The 19,730-nt window shown below is 45.4% G+C and overlaps 1 protein-coding gene across 3 annotated transcripts in view; it reads right to left on the reverse strand.

Annotated features, from left to right (window-relative positions):
• Positions 1–1,177, reverse strand: part of rab11fip4b (RAB11 family interacting protein 4 (class II) b) — a 28,392-nt gene extending 27,215 nt beyond the window's left edge. For all 3 annotated transcript variants that reach the window (XM_048248597.1, XM_048248598.1, XM_048248595.1), the window contains exon 1: positions 614–1,177. In XM_048248597.1, the coding sequence (XP_048104554.1) occupies positions 614–697 (84 nt within the window). In that variant the 5' untranslated portion in view covers positions 698–1,177. The remainder of the gene's footprint in view (positions 1–613) is intronic.
• Positions 1,178–19,730: the final 18,553 nt, after the last annotated feature.

Consider the following 19,730-nt stretch of genomic DNA (forward strand, 5'->3'; position numbering starts at 1 on the left):
GGAGTCATTCTAATTCAACAAAATGTCAAAGAAAAGGAAACTACAACACATTCACTGGGGTCCGCCGAGGTGAGAAACTTCTGTGGCAGAGCAGAGTCCCCCTCTGCCTCCTCTCTTTCCCCCTCTCTGCCTCTCGCTCTCTTTCTCTCCCCTCTCTCTCTCTCTCCATCAGCCTCAATCCTCAATTAATCCCATTATCATCACACAGAGGCTGAGGCGAGCAGAAAGCCAAATGACACACACAAAAGAACGAGAGAGAGAGAGAGAGAGAGAGAGAGAATGTGTGTAGTGAGAGACTGATAGTGAGTGTGGAGACAGACAGCCATGAAGAGAGATATGGAGAGATTCTCTTGACAGGCAAAAGAATGCAGGGACAGAACAAATGGAGACATGACACAGACCAAGTGGGCACTGAGAGAGAGAGAGAGAGAGAGAGAGAGAGAGAGAGAGAGAGCAGCTAGCCAGAGAAGAGACAGAGATATCAAAAGCAAAACAAACACACACACACACACACACACACACAGACAGACCCCCACCACTATGCCAAAGTCCACCTCAGAGCTTCCTACCCCAACCCCCGTTCCCCAGTGCTGAGCGTGCTGAAGCCTCTTACCCCGTCGCTCACTGCAGGGGGGTCATGCTGCTCCCCCAAGTTCCACTCGCGTCTGGACAGACCCACGGCATCCGTCGAAGACATCCACTCGTCCCCCCTCCACACACACACACTCCGGCCCCACTGCCCTCAGCAGTCCCACTGTCCCAATGCCCAACAGGTGAGGACCGGAGGCCGCTGTCAGTGCTGGTCCGAAGTCCTGGTGGTGGTAATTCAAACGCACAGGGAAGTAGAGAGAGAGAGAGAGAGAGAGAGAGAGAGAGAGAGAGAGAGAGAGAGAGAGAGAGAAGAAGAGGAAGGGAAAGAGAGAAGTAGGTGAGGGAGAGAGTGTAGAACAGTGAGGAGAGAAGGAGGTGAGGAGACCGTCTTCCTTCAGCTTGTCAGTTTCAAACTTCTGTGGCTCAGCCTCTTACCGGGACTGAAACAAGCGCTTCTCTCTCTCTCTCTCTCTCTCTCTCTCTCACACACACACACACACACACAAACACACATGCAGAGACTCTTTCTGGCACACACTCCCTGACTCGCTCACTCTCTCTGGCGTTCGCTTGCTCTTTCACTCGCTCACACTCCAGCGCACAGGCGCTCCGCTGCTCTGGCAACACTAGTGGGCGACAGGCCCCTCCCACCTCTTCCCTTTGCTCTCTGTGGCTGTCGCTCGGCAACCGGTGTGGGCCGGGCCGGCCCCTGGGCGGGGACTGAGCCTACAGCATGGCTACCTCATTCTGAAGCCGCCGCCCACCCAGCGCTCATTTGCATTGCAGTGTACCGCCTCTGCTTCACCGTGGCGACGGTGGGAGCTCTACTTAGGGGGGAAATGTCAGCAGAGGGGCTCCAATGGCTCGACGCATTCCAGAACAGGTAGGAAGATAAAGAAGTCTTAAAGAACAAAGAAACTCTAAGAGAGAGAGAGAGAAAGGGAGAGACTCCGATCTTTATTTACTAACTTCAATAAATGATCTCTATTCCAGTCACTATGAGCTGTGTAGGTTGGCAACATAAATCCCTTCCCTCAAGGAAAAAAATGCCTTAAACAAATTAAAATCTTACTTTTATTTCGAAATGATTAAAAACAGATAGAGAGGGGTTTAGAGACAGTAAGAGGAGAGAAACAGCTTTGGAAAACAAGTAAACGAGTGACTAAATGAGAGTCAGTCGGATGAGAGGAGAGAGGGGGTGGAGAGAGAGAGAGAGAGAGAGAGAGAGAGAGAGAGAGAGAGAGAGAGAGAGAGAGAGAGCACTGCAGGCCATGGTGCTGTTGTGGAAGAGACAAACCCTGTGCTGTGAGCGGCACTTCCCTCCCCACCAGCACCAGCCCAGCTCTGTGTGACTCAACAGTGTTGCTCAGCAGGAGACGGCACTGCATTGCCCCTCCACTTACACCACCCACCACACCACTCTTCCTCCCTCACACACACACACACACACACACACACACACACACACACACACACACACGCAGACAGTTTTTTTTATCTTTCTGTCACATTCTCACCTCTTCCATCCCCCACAAGTCAAAAGATGTGAGTGAAACTCACGGGTTTGAAACCTTCATAACTTGCTTAGAATGCACACAATAGATTATATTCCTTAATAATGGCAGTTTTCAATTGTGAGACAAGCAGATAACACAACGCTGTCGCCACGATTTTCTCAGCGCGTGCAGTTTTGTGAATTCTTGTGGATCTCAACATGCTAAGTTTAGCCCACCAGGCCTCGTTATCATGGTCTGTGGTGCCAGTAGAGGTGGGAGTTTGGACTAGTCGCAGATAAACACAAATCGCTCAGGCTAGCTGGCTGCAACATCTGTGCCATTTGTGAGGCGATAAGGTTTCGCTGAGCTAGGGACCTTCAGACACGTTACAATGGGACATGAGTCACCGCGTGCGTGCGTGAATGCGGGAGTGAGTAAGAAACGCTGAGGAGTGGCCTGGATTTCCATACACTTGTAAAATATGTCAAAACAACATTAGTCTGCCAACAGTAATGCTGGTGTGTGTGTATTAGGTAACCAGCAACTGAACTCACCACACACGCACCCACACACACTCAAACAAACACAAACAGACAGACACACACACACACACCCTCTCTCTCTCTCTCTCTCTCTTTCACATACACACCGACAGAGACACACACACACACAGGTTTTTGCAGGCCTGTTTCCCCTGGTGTGAGTCCCAGATGGAGCTGTCCTTTAGTTCACTGTAAACAGGAGATGCTTCTGCCAACCTAATCCCAACATGCATCTGGGGCCTAAATAAAGACCACCTCCCCAGCCCCCCCCCCCCCCCCCCCCCCCCACACACACACACACACACACACACACTTCTTCATTTCTGTATGCTCATCATCCTCTCCTCATTCTCATATGTAATCCCACTTCCCTGGCGGTCACTTGGCTATGGGCAGCACATGGCCCTGCCCTGCATGTGCTAATCCCGAGGGCGGAGACGGAGAGGTGTGCCAGGCCCTGGCACAGGGCGGTGACTGGACATCCTGTCCCGTGTCTCATGTCCCGTCCGGTCCCATCCTCTCGGCCCTGGCGTTTGTCGGCTGCCACTGCTGACCCAGTTGTGCTTCTGGCCGCTCGGCTTGCAGACAGAAGGACACCCCCGGCTAGTCGAGCACTGGCCTCTCAGGCTTTAACGATCAAACAAAGCACCTCTCTATCCCTCTCGCTCTCTCTCTCTCTCTCTCTCTATCTATCCCTCTCGCTCTCTCTCTCTCTCTATCTCTCCCTCCTTCCCTGGTCCTTAGCTCTCTTCTTTCTTTCTGGTTCTGTTCAGCTGAAACTGTGTCCTTCTTTCAAGTTTCATCAACCCTTGAAGGGGAGACAAACGTGTGTGCGTGGGCGCGCGCACACACACACACACACACACACACACACACAGAGACACACACACAGAGATACACACACACACACACACACACACACACACACACCTCTAAGTAGGATGCACTACACAAGTTTCAAACGGCACACCTGTGAGGTCTGTTGGCGGGTTACTAAGGATTCCTAAAAGGAGGAGCAAAAAGCAGGGGAGCCACTGGACCCTGTGGTGTGTGTGTGTGTGTGTGTGTGTGTGTGTGTGTGGGGGTCCTGAGTGAAGGCTAATTATCTGGAAAGGAATGCACCCCACCAGGACGCTCGCTCAAAGCCGTTGAAAGGCTCTGGCTGCAGGTCAACCAATGGCCGCCGGGTTTTTGTCTGTGTGCAATTTGTAAAAGGGCTTGTGTGCCCCCCGCTGCCACCCCCCATCTCCCCCTCCCCTTCTCCTTCTCCTTCCCTCTCAAAGAGGCTTTTTGGGGGAGGACTCTCTTCACGCTACCTGCCCCTCAGAACATCCCTCGCCTGGATAGACCGCGTCAGGCCGTCTATGGGGTTAGGAGTTTATTTCCTGGTTTACAAGATGATGAATTATTGAGGCGCGCCGATCCCCGGGGACAGATCACGGAGTTGTTGAACTACAAAAGTGGTGAAGGGCGCTCATGAATACTGTAGTCTCATAGAGCACTCTGGAGAGCAGCAATATGGTGCACAGAACCAGCAACAACTGGAGCCTACCTAATAACAAGTGTCTCTTCTCAGAGGCGAGCTCTGCTGGAGAGGATTGCACAGACATGCTCCTGGCCAGAGACACACACTTTGAGAGACGACATTAAACCTCTGGGAATAATATTGGTAGGAAAAAAAACAAACCTTAGAGGAAGCTCAGAGAAAGCTAAGCTCAGTCTTTCTCTTGGATTTCTCCAGGGAAGGGACTTCAAAGACTGTCTCCTCAGTTTTTTTTTTTTTTTTTTTTTGCACTGCTGCAGGGAAGACTCACAGAAGTCACAGAAGAGTGGGTGGGCGGGTGGCTGTATCTGCAGAGTAAGAGCAAGTGGGGTAAGGCAGCGTTACAAGACTGCGCGGGCAGCACAGCACTGACCTGCAGGGCCCTGTGCATGCTAATGATGGGACTGCTCTGCTCCTGTCCTGCCAAACACAGGCTGCCACAGACAGGGCAAGCAGGCAGGTGGGGGCAGAACGGCCTCGTCACCCCCAATCACCTCCTACTTAAAGAGTTAGAGGCAGACACACATACATCCTCTAACAAAACACACACACACACACACATGAAATTATACAAAATATTACTGGTTTTAAACACTCAGTCCCAGGGAATATGCCAATCTGGACCTTTAAGACACACTAATAAAACTTCATAAACTTTTCTGTGAAGTTCCTGTCCTCCAGTATGAGACTGAAACAATGCTTGTAAGGAATTGCAGTCCAGGCAAATACAAAATATTCCCTGAATATATTAAACAACTTTTTTCCTCACAAAATGTTGCCCTGGCACTTAAATACTGCATTGAGTTCCACTCTTCTACTGCACTGAGTTCAAGAGGATCATTCCTCTGTTCCCCCAGTTCTGCAGGGATCAGTGTAAACACGCGATATAGACTGTGTATTGAACCGGGTCCTTTCTGCTCTCTACGCTGCTGCTGAGGGAAAAGGCTTTGTGTAGCGCAGAGCTCCAACAAACAGGCGTCTGGGAAGAACCGGACAGAACCGGGCATAACGTGCTGCGGCTACTGCACTGCCCTGCTGATGGGGGGTTAAAATGGAGTTTAAAGTCTTGGGTGTGTTGGCCCCGGACAATATCTCCACTGATATACAAACATGAGTTAGTCTTCTTCAGTCAACAAAGAAAGTGAGTTTGGCTTGTTCAATTGGCATTAACATGACCAACAGGACAAAGTTGCCATTTTGAAAGTGCTCCTGATCAAATACCAGGGCTGCCAATTCTCCTACCTTGAGAATGAGGCAATTTGCTCGACTGGCATACAGTCACGGTACACTAGAAATCTCTTGCATGATGCATGACACGACACATCAACCTAGCTTTTGAAATCCTGGAACGCTCCTCCCACACCCACAGAATCCTCACAAATACCTAATATGCTTAGACAAATGGCCACTTTGTTTTTAAAACCCCACCACTGATGGTTTCACACAATAAGCCACACTTGTTTTTAGCAATCTCACCCCAAGACAGTTGGCAATGTGAAATCAGATATGTGGACAACCAACCATCATCCATTTCCACACAGTCTGGAAAGCCCCTGTGGCAAAGGCCGACTGAAAAAGAAAACGAGTCAGGAGAGTGAACGAGGGCCAGACCTAAGAGCAATCGGACACAGAGACCCATTCAAACTGCCCGGTCAGACAAACACAGACACAAAGGAGTTCGGGGGTTGGGAAATGAACGTGGGGGTTGGGGGCTCAGAGAACAAGACATGGGTCCAAAATGCCTCTTAAAAGCGTAACTACCAAACAAGCTAGCTCAAGGGTCTACACCTTTGCTGGAGGTTTATGGCCTGGCGTGTATGTGTCTGTATACATACTGCTCTTCCCTTTCAAAGACAGCTGAGAGTCGTAGAGCTCTACTGACAAACTAACCCCTCCTGTCCTTTTCAGTCCCCTCCATAATGTCCTCAGACAGAGCAGAGCCTGCATGTCTCTTCCATGCACACCCTCCCAAAGTCCTTGAGCGAGTAGCATTATCTGTGGATAGACAGAATAGATTATTGGTGGGTGGGCCACCATGAAAAATGCATGAAGTCTTAGCCCATTCAGGTGTGAGTGCCGCCCCCCCCAATAGTAAATCATGCCAGCTGTATTATCTCAGCGCCTCGCTGCTCATATCTGACCCCTATTCACATCTAGCCAGCCATGACCAGGCCCGCAGGCCACAGAGGCGCAGGCGGTGGCGGTGATACGAGGCTGTCCATTACTGCAGGAAAAGATGGTTGGACTCGTCGTTTTTATTGTGTGTTCGCAGAGCTCTGTCCCTCTGGGGACTAGCTGCTGTCTGGCCTCCCTCCACTCTTTTGTTGCCGCTTCACACTTATTTTCCACCCGTCTCTGAAGATGACGGCATTCTTTCACATGGTCGAGAAAGCAAATCCCCCGTGCGATAGTGCTCTGCCTAGCAATACGTCCCAATAATGATTAGCCTATAAAGAAAAGAGGTTTCTGGGTCTGTATCAACCCTGAGGACACCACCATGCGAGACTATGGGATCGTATTGATTACTGGAGCACATTATTCAGCCTTTGTTGGGCCTTACACAGGCAGCGGAACATAACACAAGAGACAATCCCTCTGGCCAGCAGAATGGGCCGCAGCGCATCAATAGACTGCTGCTGCGGCTGCTGCTGCTCCACAACTGGAAGATCGTTTGGTGCCAGAGCAAACCGATCCGTCTGAAATATTCACATTTTGGTTTGGACTAGATTTCTGCAAGTTTGGAGTTAAGTGCCTACTCCACAGACAAAATGATCTAGCCCCACCATCTTCACCATACTCGCCGCCACATGATGGCAGATAGCCATAGTGTGTGTGTGTGTGTGTGTGTGTGTGTGTGTGTCAGAGTGTGTGTCAGTGTATGTGTGTGTGTGGCGGGGGGGTCTCATGTCCTGAATAGCAAAAACAGACTGAGCTGACTCCTTTATTTAACATTCTCGGTATTACATTGAGGGCAACCCTCTTTTTCAATGCAGCAGAGATACAACAAGGGTTATGCATGAGCCAGTGGAGGCTGTGGGTAGTCTGACCAATAATAACAATAAAACTAGAATATGCATAGATATACATTCTTACATCACACATATCATGTCAACACAGACACACACACAAACCTGCATACATACCCACAAGCTATAGCACAAGCATATTCACAAGCTATAGCAAATGTGGATACAAACACACGTATACCTATACACACTTTATAAGGAAGACAATAAAAATAAATAAATAAATAAATAAATAAATAAATAAATAAAAGGTAAAACCAGAATTAGTAAAGATAGAATTTAGAGAAAACAGTTACAAACTGGAGTGGGGAGGTTTGAGATCAAAGCCTTAAATTGCTCTAAAGGTATTAATAACTCGAGTTTAAGGGTGCGTTGGATTAAGTTCCAGGACATGGGGGCATCAAAGCAGAAAGCTGACTTACCCAGCTCGGTGCGAGCATTGGGAACTGTCAGTAAGAAATAACTGCTGGAGCGGGATGATAAGCACTTGAGTGGCAATTTAATAATAAGGAGATGTAGGACGGGAGTTTACCTATGATGGCTTTATAAATAAACTGAATCCAGTGTTTAAAGCGTCTCTCAGTAAGCGAGGGCCAGCCAATTGTGGCATACAACGTGCAGTGGTGGGTGTTATAAGAAGCACTTGTGGCAAACCTGATAGCTGAGTGGTATATAATGTCTAGGATTTTGAGAGAAGACATAGAGGCATTCCTATAAATGATTTTGCCGTACTCTAGAACAGGCATGAAAACGGACTCAATAATCCTTTTCCGACAGGATAGGGGGAGGGAAGATTTGTGTCGATAGAGAAACACAATCTTTTGTCTCAGCTGCTTTGCAAGGCAGTCAATTTTAGGAAGTTACATTACACCTATTTTCTATCAGCATCTTGACCACTTCCTTTGTGCCAATAACACCTTTTGAATAACAGACACAGAAGACGTGACATTTGCAGAAGTGAACAATTTCACCACATATAAAGAGAAGTATGATGGTGTCATGTTCAGACATATTTTGAAAGATGGCTGCACACATGCACACACACAGAAGTGTAATCACCACCACAAGCTATTACACCATTTTAGAGGAACACAAATAGGGTCTTGTTCATTTAGACGATGAAAATCTGCAAGTCTAAGGTGCAGTATTTTAAAACACACTGTGGAAAAAAACAACGATAATGACAATAATGTCCAAGACACATTAGTAAACACTTGATGAGACTTCTGAGATATGACAGTTAGGGAGCAGTCCATCTTAAATCTAACTGCAATCTCAATCCATTATTACTAGAAGCATAGCGTAATCCAGCCATTGAAAGATAACTGTGTTCAAACCAAGCTGACCACAGGAAAAATACCCCTCATAATGAATACGCATTTCTGTGGCTTTTAAGCTTGAGTCATTCTATGGTGTTCCTCTTATGGGAGTAACTTCAGAATGAATATTGCTGACCAAACCATCTTGGGCCCACTGGGAGGTCTGCCGGCCACATCGTCCAGAGAGGTGGCTGGAGGACCCAGAGGAGAGGGCCAGTGTGGGAGGGGGACAGTGGAGGCTGTGTGTGTGTGTGTGTGTGTGTGTGTGTGTGTGTGTGTGTGTTGCCCACACACGGATACTTCACGGGGGCCCTACTAACTACGTCCCTCTGCTAGCAATTAAGTAAGCACGTTTCTGCATGAGGAGTATCTTTCTGTGTGTGTGTGTGTGTGTGTGTAGTGAGGCAGTGGGCCAGAACTGAGCCTATGTGACAGCTCCCTCCATTCACCCTCCACATCACAGAACAATCAGTGCCCTAATTATACTGCTCGAGCTATACAGCGAGCGAGGGAACGAGAGACAAGAGAAGAGGAGAGGGAGAGATGGAGCATGATAAGGGAGATAAAAAAAACAGACAAGGGTGATCCAGGCAGCAGAGCAAGATACGATTTTGGTACAAGAGCATGAAAAAAGTGGGAAAGAGTAGTGTAGAGAGAGAGAGAGAAGAGAGAGAGAAAGAGAGAGAGAGAGAGAGATAAAGAGAGAGAGAGAGAGAGAAGACCCAACCACCCCAGGGGCAATGTAAAAAGTGCTGTCTCAGGCCCAAGACAGCTAATAGTGCAACAACAAGCATTTCAGACTTATCACTACAAAAAAGACAGGGTAGCATAGTTAAAACTGCAGAAAATCCAGCCTACTAATGTCCAGAACTACTGCACGGATATGAACAGACCCTGAGCTCCATGGTCAGCGCACCTCTTCAAAGGGAGATAATGTGTGCGAGTTCAAATGTGTCTGTCCATCACTGTGTAGACACTGATTTGACCTGGTTCGAAGCATGGACCCACTGACTACACTATAAAGTAAAAACCTGCTTCACATACAACAGTGGACTGCAAAGGGAAAAGCTTAGTGCATCTTCCAACTGATCGGACAAGAAGAATTTCCTTAAATCAACACCGTATAGAAGCAAGCACTGAATACAACAGCTATGGTAGGTCCTCCAGGAAGAATTATGAAACCTATGACGAGCTGGCCTGCGTGCATAATTGTGTGTGCATGCACTACAGGCTGCTCACACTCCTTTGCATAATGGTTATTGGTCCAGCTGCACTGAGGCCTCCCGAGTTCATGTTTGATGCTGGTGGTACAGATGAACGCCATGCATGCACCCTCACATGGACCATGTTGATGAACAAACAGCTATGGCAAAATAATGCTTTTAAGGGGATAAACACTTCATGCACTTTGTTACCTAATGTTATCTTCTGTTTATGTTTACATGCTTTACCAAAGTATGCATGTCTGTGTGTGCATGTCTGTTTATGTGTGTGTGCATATGTGTGTGTGTGTGTGCTAAGTCCACATGCCCCTACAGCATCTAGGGTCAACTAACTCACCCTCCACCACCTTTGGGCTGCGAGTGGTCAGCAGCAGCAGTGGTTCCTAAAAACACACACGGCACAATGACAGCAAAGGGCAAGACCCAACGCCAACTTCCCCTCAGTGTTTCTGCTGCAGCCAAACCAGCTTCCTGTTTCAGTGTTTCTCTTTTATCATCAGGCAGACCCAAAATAAACCCACACACTTTACAGGTCAGTCTCCGCCGTTAGCCAGCATGTGATATTTCATTAGGATCAATCCAATCAAACCATCACACATGATTTATACTCCATCTACAGTGGATCAGGGTAACAGTGGATTCTTGAAAATGTCCCGCTACTGAAGAGAGTCCTCCAATCCAAAGCTGTGATAGTGAAATCACATCAATCATTAATGGCTGAAAAATACATTGTAGATCAAGATAAGTGAGTTTAGGTAAGCAAAATGCACAACCACAAGCCATGCAAACCATACTCGGCAATGGATTTGTTAAAGGTCATTCTGTATGGACTATGTATTACTACATAGAGCCTTGTTGGGCCTTTCAATGAGATATTCAACAAAAGAAATGGAAACAATAGCTGTTCATTTAAAGTAACTTCTGCACTGCAAGGAAGCCTAGAGGAGGATGTGAGCAGGATGCATAGAGAGGCTGCGAGGACGCATAGAGGCTGTGAGGACGCATAGAGAGGCTGCGAGGATGCATAGAGAGGCTGCGAGAACGCATAGAGAGGCTGCGAGGACACATAGAGGCTGCTCTCAAAGGCAGCTGATAAGCTGATAAAGCTTATCTCTCTATTGTACGCACAACTTCAGGACCCCAACTGTAGTTTATACAAGCCGTTTGTGTCAATGTCAGATGTGAACGCACTTAACCGCAGGTTGAGTTTGTTTATCTTTCTCTCTCTCTCAGTTTGGACTGGTCCTGTGAGAGAGTGACCAACATGCCCTCCATACACACGGCAGCAGACACAGTGGGTAGCAGGTGGAGACCTACAGTCAATATTTACAGGAAAAACAGTGAGCCCCTGACAACACCTGAATGGAGACAGCATGTTGACATGCTACACTGACCTCTGACCTCTATCCTCTGCTGTCCATCTAGCGCTGCCCGGAAACCAGGAAGAAAGACATCTAGGAATAAAAGAATGACTGGACTTCAGACAACAGCTGCAGTTTGTCAGTATGACAAACAGAGTATGACAAAACAGTAGTGCAGTATGACAAAACTGAGTATGACAAATCAGAGTATGACAAAACAGTAGTGCAGTATGACAAAACTGCGTAAAACGTCATAATTAAGAAGAGGGACTGATGAATCACACATAGGATTTCCTGTGAGGTTAGATCCGATACAAATGCGATTATTTTTGCCAAGCCTAATGTCAGTTCCCATCTTGAGCCCTTTATTATGGCAGCAGGCTGAGTGGACTGGACAGGTCAGGTCAAGCTGGCAGTTTGTGAACACTGAACACTGCAGAGCAGCAAAGGGAATCAGCACACAGTTCCTCACCTGTGTAACCTGATAGACAGAAGCAGAGAGTACATCAACAAAACACCCTCACCCTAAACACACACACACACACACACGGACTACTTTTTTCATAATAGTTGTCAACTCGTTATGTCCCAGTATAGTGCTGATGCTAACTTTACTGCTAGTACTAGCTATACTTCCATGGAAATGTCTAGCCTGTAAAGCCTTTAGCCGTTTTTATCCACGACTAGTTAACTGCTGCCTACAGTGCTGACTAGTGATTTGAATATTCGACTAGTTGACTAATTGATGAAACCCCCACCATGCACTAAACTGAGCATCAGGGCCCATGGATGCACAGGAATAAAGTCCACAAAAGAACTTCTCCTGGTGTTGTGGAACAGGCCCTCTGAGAGCCTAGCCCTTAAAGGCCACCGTGCGATCCAATTAACCTCGTTAACATGGAGCCAGAGGGGGAAGTAGTGAGAGAGATGGACACAGACAGAAACGATGAGAGCCATTTAGCCTCCCCTCACACAGAGACCTGCCTTCACAGAACCCTCCCTAATCCGGTTAGCGGCTCCTCTGACCCTGTGTTAGTGGAGAATGGGCACTGTTGAGTTAACAATGCCAAAGACAATCAGCCAAGTTTACAAGTGTCCTCGCAGGATGTACAGCAGTAGGGATCACCTGTCTTCAGTCATTATGACCAGCGCAAAACCAACCAAACAGTTCACTGACCTTCAGTAATTATAACCAGCGCAAAACCAACCAAACAGTTCCACTGACCTTCAGTCATTATGACCAGCGCAAAACCAACCAAAGTCACTGACCTTGACTCAGCATAGCTGCATGGGTCTCGTTACTGCTTTACACTCTGTTTTGAACAACTGAGATAAGGCAAATGAAATGTACGTTTTTTTTTGTAATAAATTATTCAGCTGTTGATGCCTCCTCTTCTCTGGTATCATCTTTTGAAAGGAAAAAGACGTGGTTCACAGTCATAGATCTCATGCCCACACATCCAACGGACTTTCATCATCGCATCAAGTTCTAGCAAAGTCATTCCTCAGCCTAGGCTGCTGACTGTTTCTCCCTGAAGACATGAAGTGGTAATCTGAAGAGGCTAGGTTTTGATACTCACAGCTGACAGAGAAAGAGCTTTCCTCTTTGGTCACATGGTTGAAACATTTCAAATAAGAGTATGGCAAAGACTACTACAAAAGTTAAAAACAAGGCAGAAAACAAGGAAAGAGCACTGAAGCAAACAATTAGTATGGGTTCTGCTAGGCTTGTTAGCATGTTGGTGACACTACACAAGAAAGTTTGCTTACCAATACTGTGTGACTTCACATCAAAGCTTCAGTCAAAAGTTCAAAGTGTTTTGTTTTTGTGTTTTAATGGGATCCAAAACACAGTCCACAGAGGTATCCACAAACAAATCAGCATGTTGCAGGCTATATCAACCTCATGAAGTAAATGAGCCTGGCTCTATCTTTTACACAGGCTGCATTTGACTAGCTCATTTCAAACTGAACTCTGGTGAGGAGTGTCCTCAGAAGGAGGGTGACCACCTGGGCATCACCGGGGTGGAGTAAGGTGGGGTGGTGTGGAGAAGAGTGGAGGTAGAGTCCCACAGGTCTGGCTTCAGTAAGAAAACCAAAATGGCTGTGAGGGGAGTAAGGCCAAGATGTGATCCTCAGTCTCAAAACTTTCATCTGGGGATTGGTGGGACACTCTCTAAGAAGACAAACTGGCTCATGGTTGATTATATGAATCAAAACCTTGGATATGAAACTTTCATGGACAGATTTAGAATATGACGCTTCTGATTCAGCACCAATTCCCTACAATTCGCCACAGCTTTAGTACAACTGCACACAATTCAGCTTGATTCTGCAAGTGTGGCAGTGACCTAGTTTTGAATGGCTGCAGAAACTAAGTAAAGGGGAAATTCATCTGAGTTCCTCCATGGTAAGTCAATTGTATTTGCTGTCCATAAAACACACAGAAATACACAAAAGGGAGAGAAATAGCAGACGAGACAAGCAACCTCAACCTTAGGCTACAAATATTCATCAAGATCAAATTATACCTTGACAAGGATGCAAAGACTTTGTCAGTTAGGACTAGATTTATGGTGACAAAGAAGTATATTAAGGGTGATTAGCTCAGAATTATTATTGGATCTGATATAATTGATAAATACAATTGGTAATTAATACATTAATTTCTATAAGTGAATCCAGTGCACACATCCTCAATGTAGTATTACTATTATCCTTATTGTTGTCTTGAATCTTTATCCATCTCTCCCACTCGTTATCTCTCTCTCTTTCTCCCTCTGTGAGTGGCTGAACTAGGCCGTCCACAAATCTCCACAGACTCTCAACCTCCCCACTTCACTCTGTAAGCTGTACTCATGTTCTCCATCTGCCAACTCTCTCATGGCATTCCTTGGAATAGCCTGGTCCCGCCATACACACACACGCACACCAACCACATTTATCTTACTACCAAGCATCATAGTGTTTCTCTGGAATTAGTGTGTGTGTGTGTGTGTGTGTGTGTGTGTGTGCGAAAGAGAGAATGTTAATTTCCTCTCTCTCCATGTGCCTGTAACGAGCTGCTTCTCACCTCTCCTCCCACGGCGCCCAGCACACGGGATCTGTCACCTCCTGTGGGCCAGATGGAGCTTCAGAAATATCTCAAAATGCCGAATTGCCCAACACCACACTCCTCCTCCTCCCAAACACAGACCCTACACACCGAAAAACAGAGTCATAGTATCCTCACAGCCCAGTCCAGTAGGCAGAACCCCTCCACACTTCTGTGAGCCTGGTCTTTCTGTAGAGAGGGCCTGTGCTGAGGTGCCCCCTCCACACATCCTTGAGACCAATTTCTCTCTGTGCTGAAGTGCAGGCTTAGTCAGGTGAGTGGAGGCGATCAATAATACATCAGGGGTGCAGGTTGGCCTTGGGCCAAAGACGCGATAACAACAGTATCAGCCCCACACAAGCAGCTACAGAGCTACTTTACTTCTTAGAAACAGGACCCGATCTTGATAGCCTATATGCATTTATTTTCTGGCATGACAATATATCCTGTCGGGGCCTTAATGCTAAGCTAAGCAGAAAATGCTAATGGAACTTTACTAGGTCTTTCTTGTCATGCTGCCATGTCAATTTGTCCTCTTACATTATGCAACAAGCTCTGCAATATGTGGCAAATATTTCATAAATTAACCAAAATGTTACCTAAATGAACTTCATTTACACCATCACATTTTGCCACACTTCAAAAACCAAACACTTAGGCCTACTGCACACTGGTGGATACTGTATTAAGAGTTTCATACAAATGAATTCAGGTCTCTATACAAAATCAGAATTGGTATCTGCATGAGAATGAAACTGTAGAAGGTGCACTACTACCTCCCCAGGGGCAGTCTCTGGTTTACGTTTCAAACCTGGTGAATTTTTTAACAGAGCCTTCACATGAGAATGTCCTGTGGCCACGGACAGAAGAGCACTCTTGTGTAACGGCAAAGCAGTACACGCTAGAATTTGCATTTGCAGAAGCAAATGTAGATGTGTGTATGGCTAAAGGAAAGTACGAAGAAACCAGAACTCTATAGGGACATAGTACACACAACACTTGACTTGACGCTAGAGATATAATAGGTCTTTGCATGTTACCATTTCCTCCCTTTCCACTATTTGCTACTAGACAGCACCACCTAGTGTTTGCATGTGCACGTGCATGTGCATGGCAAACACACACACATCATCATTAGAGGTGTCCACACCAGGGTCCTATTCTAAATCATATTGTCAAGTACTTATTAGCCAGCAGAGTCTAGACATTGTGAACTGTAATTTTGTTGTTAATGTTAATGATTTACTAACTCCTATATTCTTCTCTCGATGAATGTCTTATTTTAATAGGAAATGCAACCAACACATCTGATTTGCGTCTACTGAGAAAATGGGAAGGATGATTTATCATCAGACAGTACTATTGCAGAGTGCTTTTAACCCAGTGAAAAGCATGAGTGCATGAGTCTCCTAACTGATGGGGAAGTACCCTGGTGGTGACCTTATCACAGGGTTCGTACACCTATTCCAAGATCAAATTCAAGCACTTTTCAAGCACTTTCCAGGTCAATTTTCAAGCTTTTCCAGCACTTTACAGCGGTGGCAAATGACATTATACGAATATACTAACTCAAAATGATTTTCACTTTTTTATCATTTAAAGATGGTTTTAACAGACAAAATTGTGTTTCTTAATAGCAGGAAAAGAAATGAAAGGAAAACTTAAAAATGTGTCACCTGTCTGGAAGTAGACTTTGCTTGCTATCTAACTGGCTGAGTCAATATACCAAAAAAAAAACAAAAACATTAAAAAAATAAATAAAATAAGAAAAGAAAATAATCACTCAACAAATAACTATTCTTTGCTGAATATATGAACTCAAACTAATGTTAAGGCTGCTCTTTCATGACAGTCAAGACTGATTATGTCTCTTTCTTGCCTACAACAGCATGCAGACAGGCCTACATTTGTTATCATGAGCTACCAACCAGTAGGCTAGCAATGCGGAGATGTGACATTGGGTGACGTAAAGATGACTGAGTTGTCATATAATTGGATAAATTTAACTTCTTGCCAAAAGGCACGATATGCACATATGCATGGTGTTTTAATGTCTTTCCACTTGTAGGGCCTATAAGCATTAAACCACAAAACTGAGCTGAAGTTTGACATGACCAAGCCAGGATTCAAATACCGAGGTCATGGGTGTTGATAGAAATGTTGTCCCCCGCGAAATACTATGGGGGTCGGGGGGCATGCCCCCAAGGAAGAAAAATTTTTAAAAAATAACCCCTTAAATTATGACTTATGGTGAATATTGCAGAAACTAATAGATACATTTACATAAATATAATTTATACATTATAGCATAAATCACACTTAGAAATACAGCCTATTAGGCATATGGTACATTTATAAAAGAGCAAAGTAGCCTATATATGCGGATGTCTATCAAATGCGTCTGTGCATTGCTCATCATCGTCTTGCTTTCCCCCCTGTTCTGTGATTGGTTCCCTATCTCAGGCGAAAATTTGCTCCATGGTCTCCAGGCTGCCTTAGCAGCGTGAATCAAATCGCGCGCAAGGCAGCATGGGAACACCCAGGCTACAATATTCCACTTTTTTAGATGCACCTGTATATTTCAAGAGCATTTTCTCCAATTGGTTTTGAGGATATTTATACTGATCTCTGCTCCATCTTTATTTAAGAATGCTCTGCTTCTCCTCATTAGAGTAGTGAATGTTGCATTTATACATTGCAGGGTCATAGGCTGCGGAGCTTGTACCTTCTGACACAGTGAGTGTCACATATTGTCTCTCACTCACTTGTGAGGGCCCTTTGCCTATTATTTCCCTCCCTTCTCCTAACTCTTTCTCCTCATTTCCACCTTTCTGCCTGATTTCCCTTCTCCCGTCTCCTGTGTAAATAACTGACCGATAATCAATATCATGCTTAGATAATCCGTATAAATATCTACTATTATCTACTATCCAGGCTACTATCAGTGCAGGTTAGCTAGCTGCAACTCCACTGAATTTCAGCATAACATTTTGAGTAGGCCTTGAAGTCAGCCTTTGTTCAGGTCGGACGATTATTTATTTTGGACAATGGTTTTGTGGGTATTGAAGTTTATTTGAGCTGCGTGAGACACTGTGTTGCGTCGTTAGTTAGGACATAGCTCCGCGATAGCAGTCAACTCTACTTTCGTTTTGACATGTCAGAGGTATATCTACAACTACGAGTTGCGTGACGCTGCGTTGATGCAAGGATAATTGTCTTGTAGGCTATTTTTAGTTAATGAATAAAACGAAATTTGAAGAAAGAAAGGTGACCTCTATGGTAGATACGGCCATAGACATGACTGGTGCGGTTTTGCATTCACATGCTATAAAGTTTCGTCTCCCTCTTCAACCTAACTTTTTCCTTGTCTTCCAATGATTGGAGCTAAGTAGCCTATTCAATAATATGTTAGCTTTAATGGCGACCTAGCTAGCAATGCACCTACATGATTTCTGTTCAGCAGTCCGAAATAGCTGTTTTCTAACCAACGCTCATTGAAACGCCAACCTCACTTCATGTTGATGGTCATCTCCGACTGTGTGCAGGGGGGCGTTGTCACGCATGAAAACAGACTGGCAGATCAGTAGGCCTGTCAAACTCGATTCCTTTTAAGGATCCGGGTTATTCTGAGTCACTCACTAAACTGATCCGGGTTGAATGAGTCACTTGAGTCAGTATTGCTAAATCGCAAAGAAATTCAGTCCTACGTTCAAGCAGTTTGCAGTACTTGCATTTAGCCTTTAGAGTTTTGCTCTCCTGGTCAAAGTGCATCCAAACATTGTTCATCTTTTTGGTGCTCATGTTCAGAAACTTTGATCTTATTGACAGAGAGGGTAGCCTATATTATAATAATGAATTATTTGTTGTTGTTTTGTTAACATTAGAAAAGTTTGCCTAGGTCTAATGCTACTCTGCTACAATGTTTATTACCACTACTATATACTAATAGTAGGCTACTAGGAATCTATTCTAATAGGCTGCTAATACTAGGCAACTAATATTATTAGTAATCATAGCTATACTGTTAGGTAGCCTAATATAATATAATATAATATAATATAATATAATATAATATAAAATAGCCTAATATAATAGCATCAAAACCTCCACCCACTCACGGGAAAGAAAGCAGTTTGAGCCAGACTGTTTATTTATTGTCTTAACCTAGCCTAAGCAATTGACTTTCACAAACATAAAAACAGGAACGTAGAAATGCCCTGCAGTGAATTCATTATTATTATTGTTATTATTATTATTATTATTACTACTACTACTACTACTACTATTCTCATTAGGCCTATCATTATTATCACCTTGACACGAGTAGAAATTAGGCTACTCGCTCGTCTACAGATCCACTCATGACAATGTAGCCGGCTGATTCGACTGACTCGCACTCATAACAACATAACGTAACCGGTCCGCCCGGCTGATCCAAATGACCCAGGTAGGCTAGCCTACTCAAGCAACTCCATACAGAGCTTGCAATGTTTCAGACTGTCTTCGCGACCTAATTGCATTTTAAAGTAGGCTATGCGTGCAGAATATATGTTATTTCAGAAGTGAAAGCATGGCTTTTGTTGTGGATTTTCTTTTAACCTTGACGAGGATTTACTCGCTCCTCTAAAGATCCACTCATGACAACGTAGCCGGCTGATTCGGCTGACTCGCACTCATAACAACAACGTAACCGGACCGCCTGGCTGATCCGACTGACCCAGGTAGGCTAGCCTACTCTCTATACAGAGCTTGCAATGTTTCGGACTGTCTTCGCGACCTAATTGCATTTTAAAGTAGGCTATGCGTGCAGAACATATGTTATTTCAGAAGTGAAAGCATGGCTTTTGTTGTGGATTTGCTTTTCACCTTGACGAGGAGTTACTCGCTCCTCTAAAGGTCCACTCATGACAACGTAGCCGGCTGATTCGGCTGACTCGCACTCATAACAACATAACGTAACCGGCCCGCCCCGCTGATCCGACTGACTCAGGTAGGCTAGCCTACTCAAGCAACTCCATACAGAGCTTGCAATGTTTCGGACTGTCTTTGCGACCTAATTGCATTTTATAGTACATATATGACAACGTAGCCGGCTGATTCGGCTGACTCGCACTCATAACAACGTAACCGGCCTGCCCGGCTGATTCAACTGACCCGGGTAGATACTCAAGCAGCTCCATGAGCGTGCAGTTCGGACTGTCTGCACGACCTAATTGCATTTTAATATGCTACATCTATACACCAAATCTAATTATGTCTAGGCTACATGCAGAACATTGAATGTTATTTCAGAAGTGAAAGAATGGCGTTTGTTGTGGAATTGCTTTTCACCTCAAGGAGGAGCTAGCCTACTCGCTCTCGCAGATCCACTCATGACAACGTAGCCGGCTGATTCGACTGACTCGTACTCAACGTAGCCTAACCGGCCGGCTGATCCGACTAACCCGGATTGCTACTCAGCCGCTCCAATCTGAGTCCCATGGTCTGCGAGTCTGCAATGTTTCCGGCTCTGCGGGAAGTTAACCAGTTATCTCG

The sequence above is a fragment of the Alosa alosa genome, chromosome 7 (genome assembly GCF_017589495.1).
Source record: "Alosa alosa isolate M-15738 ecotype Scorff River chromosome 7, AALO_Geno_1.1, whole genome shotgun sequence".
Lineage (NCBI taxonomy): Eukaryota > Metazoa > Chordata > Actinopteri > Clupeiformes > Clupeidae > Alosa > Alosa alosa.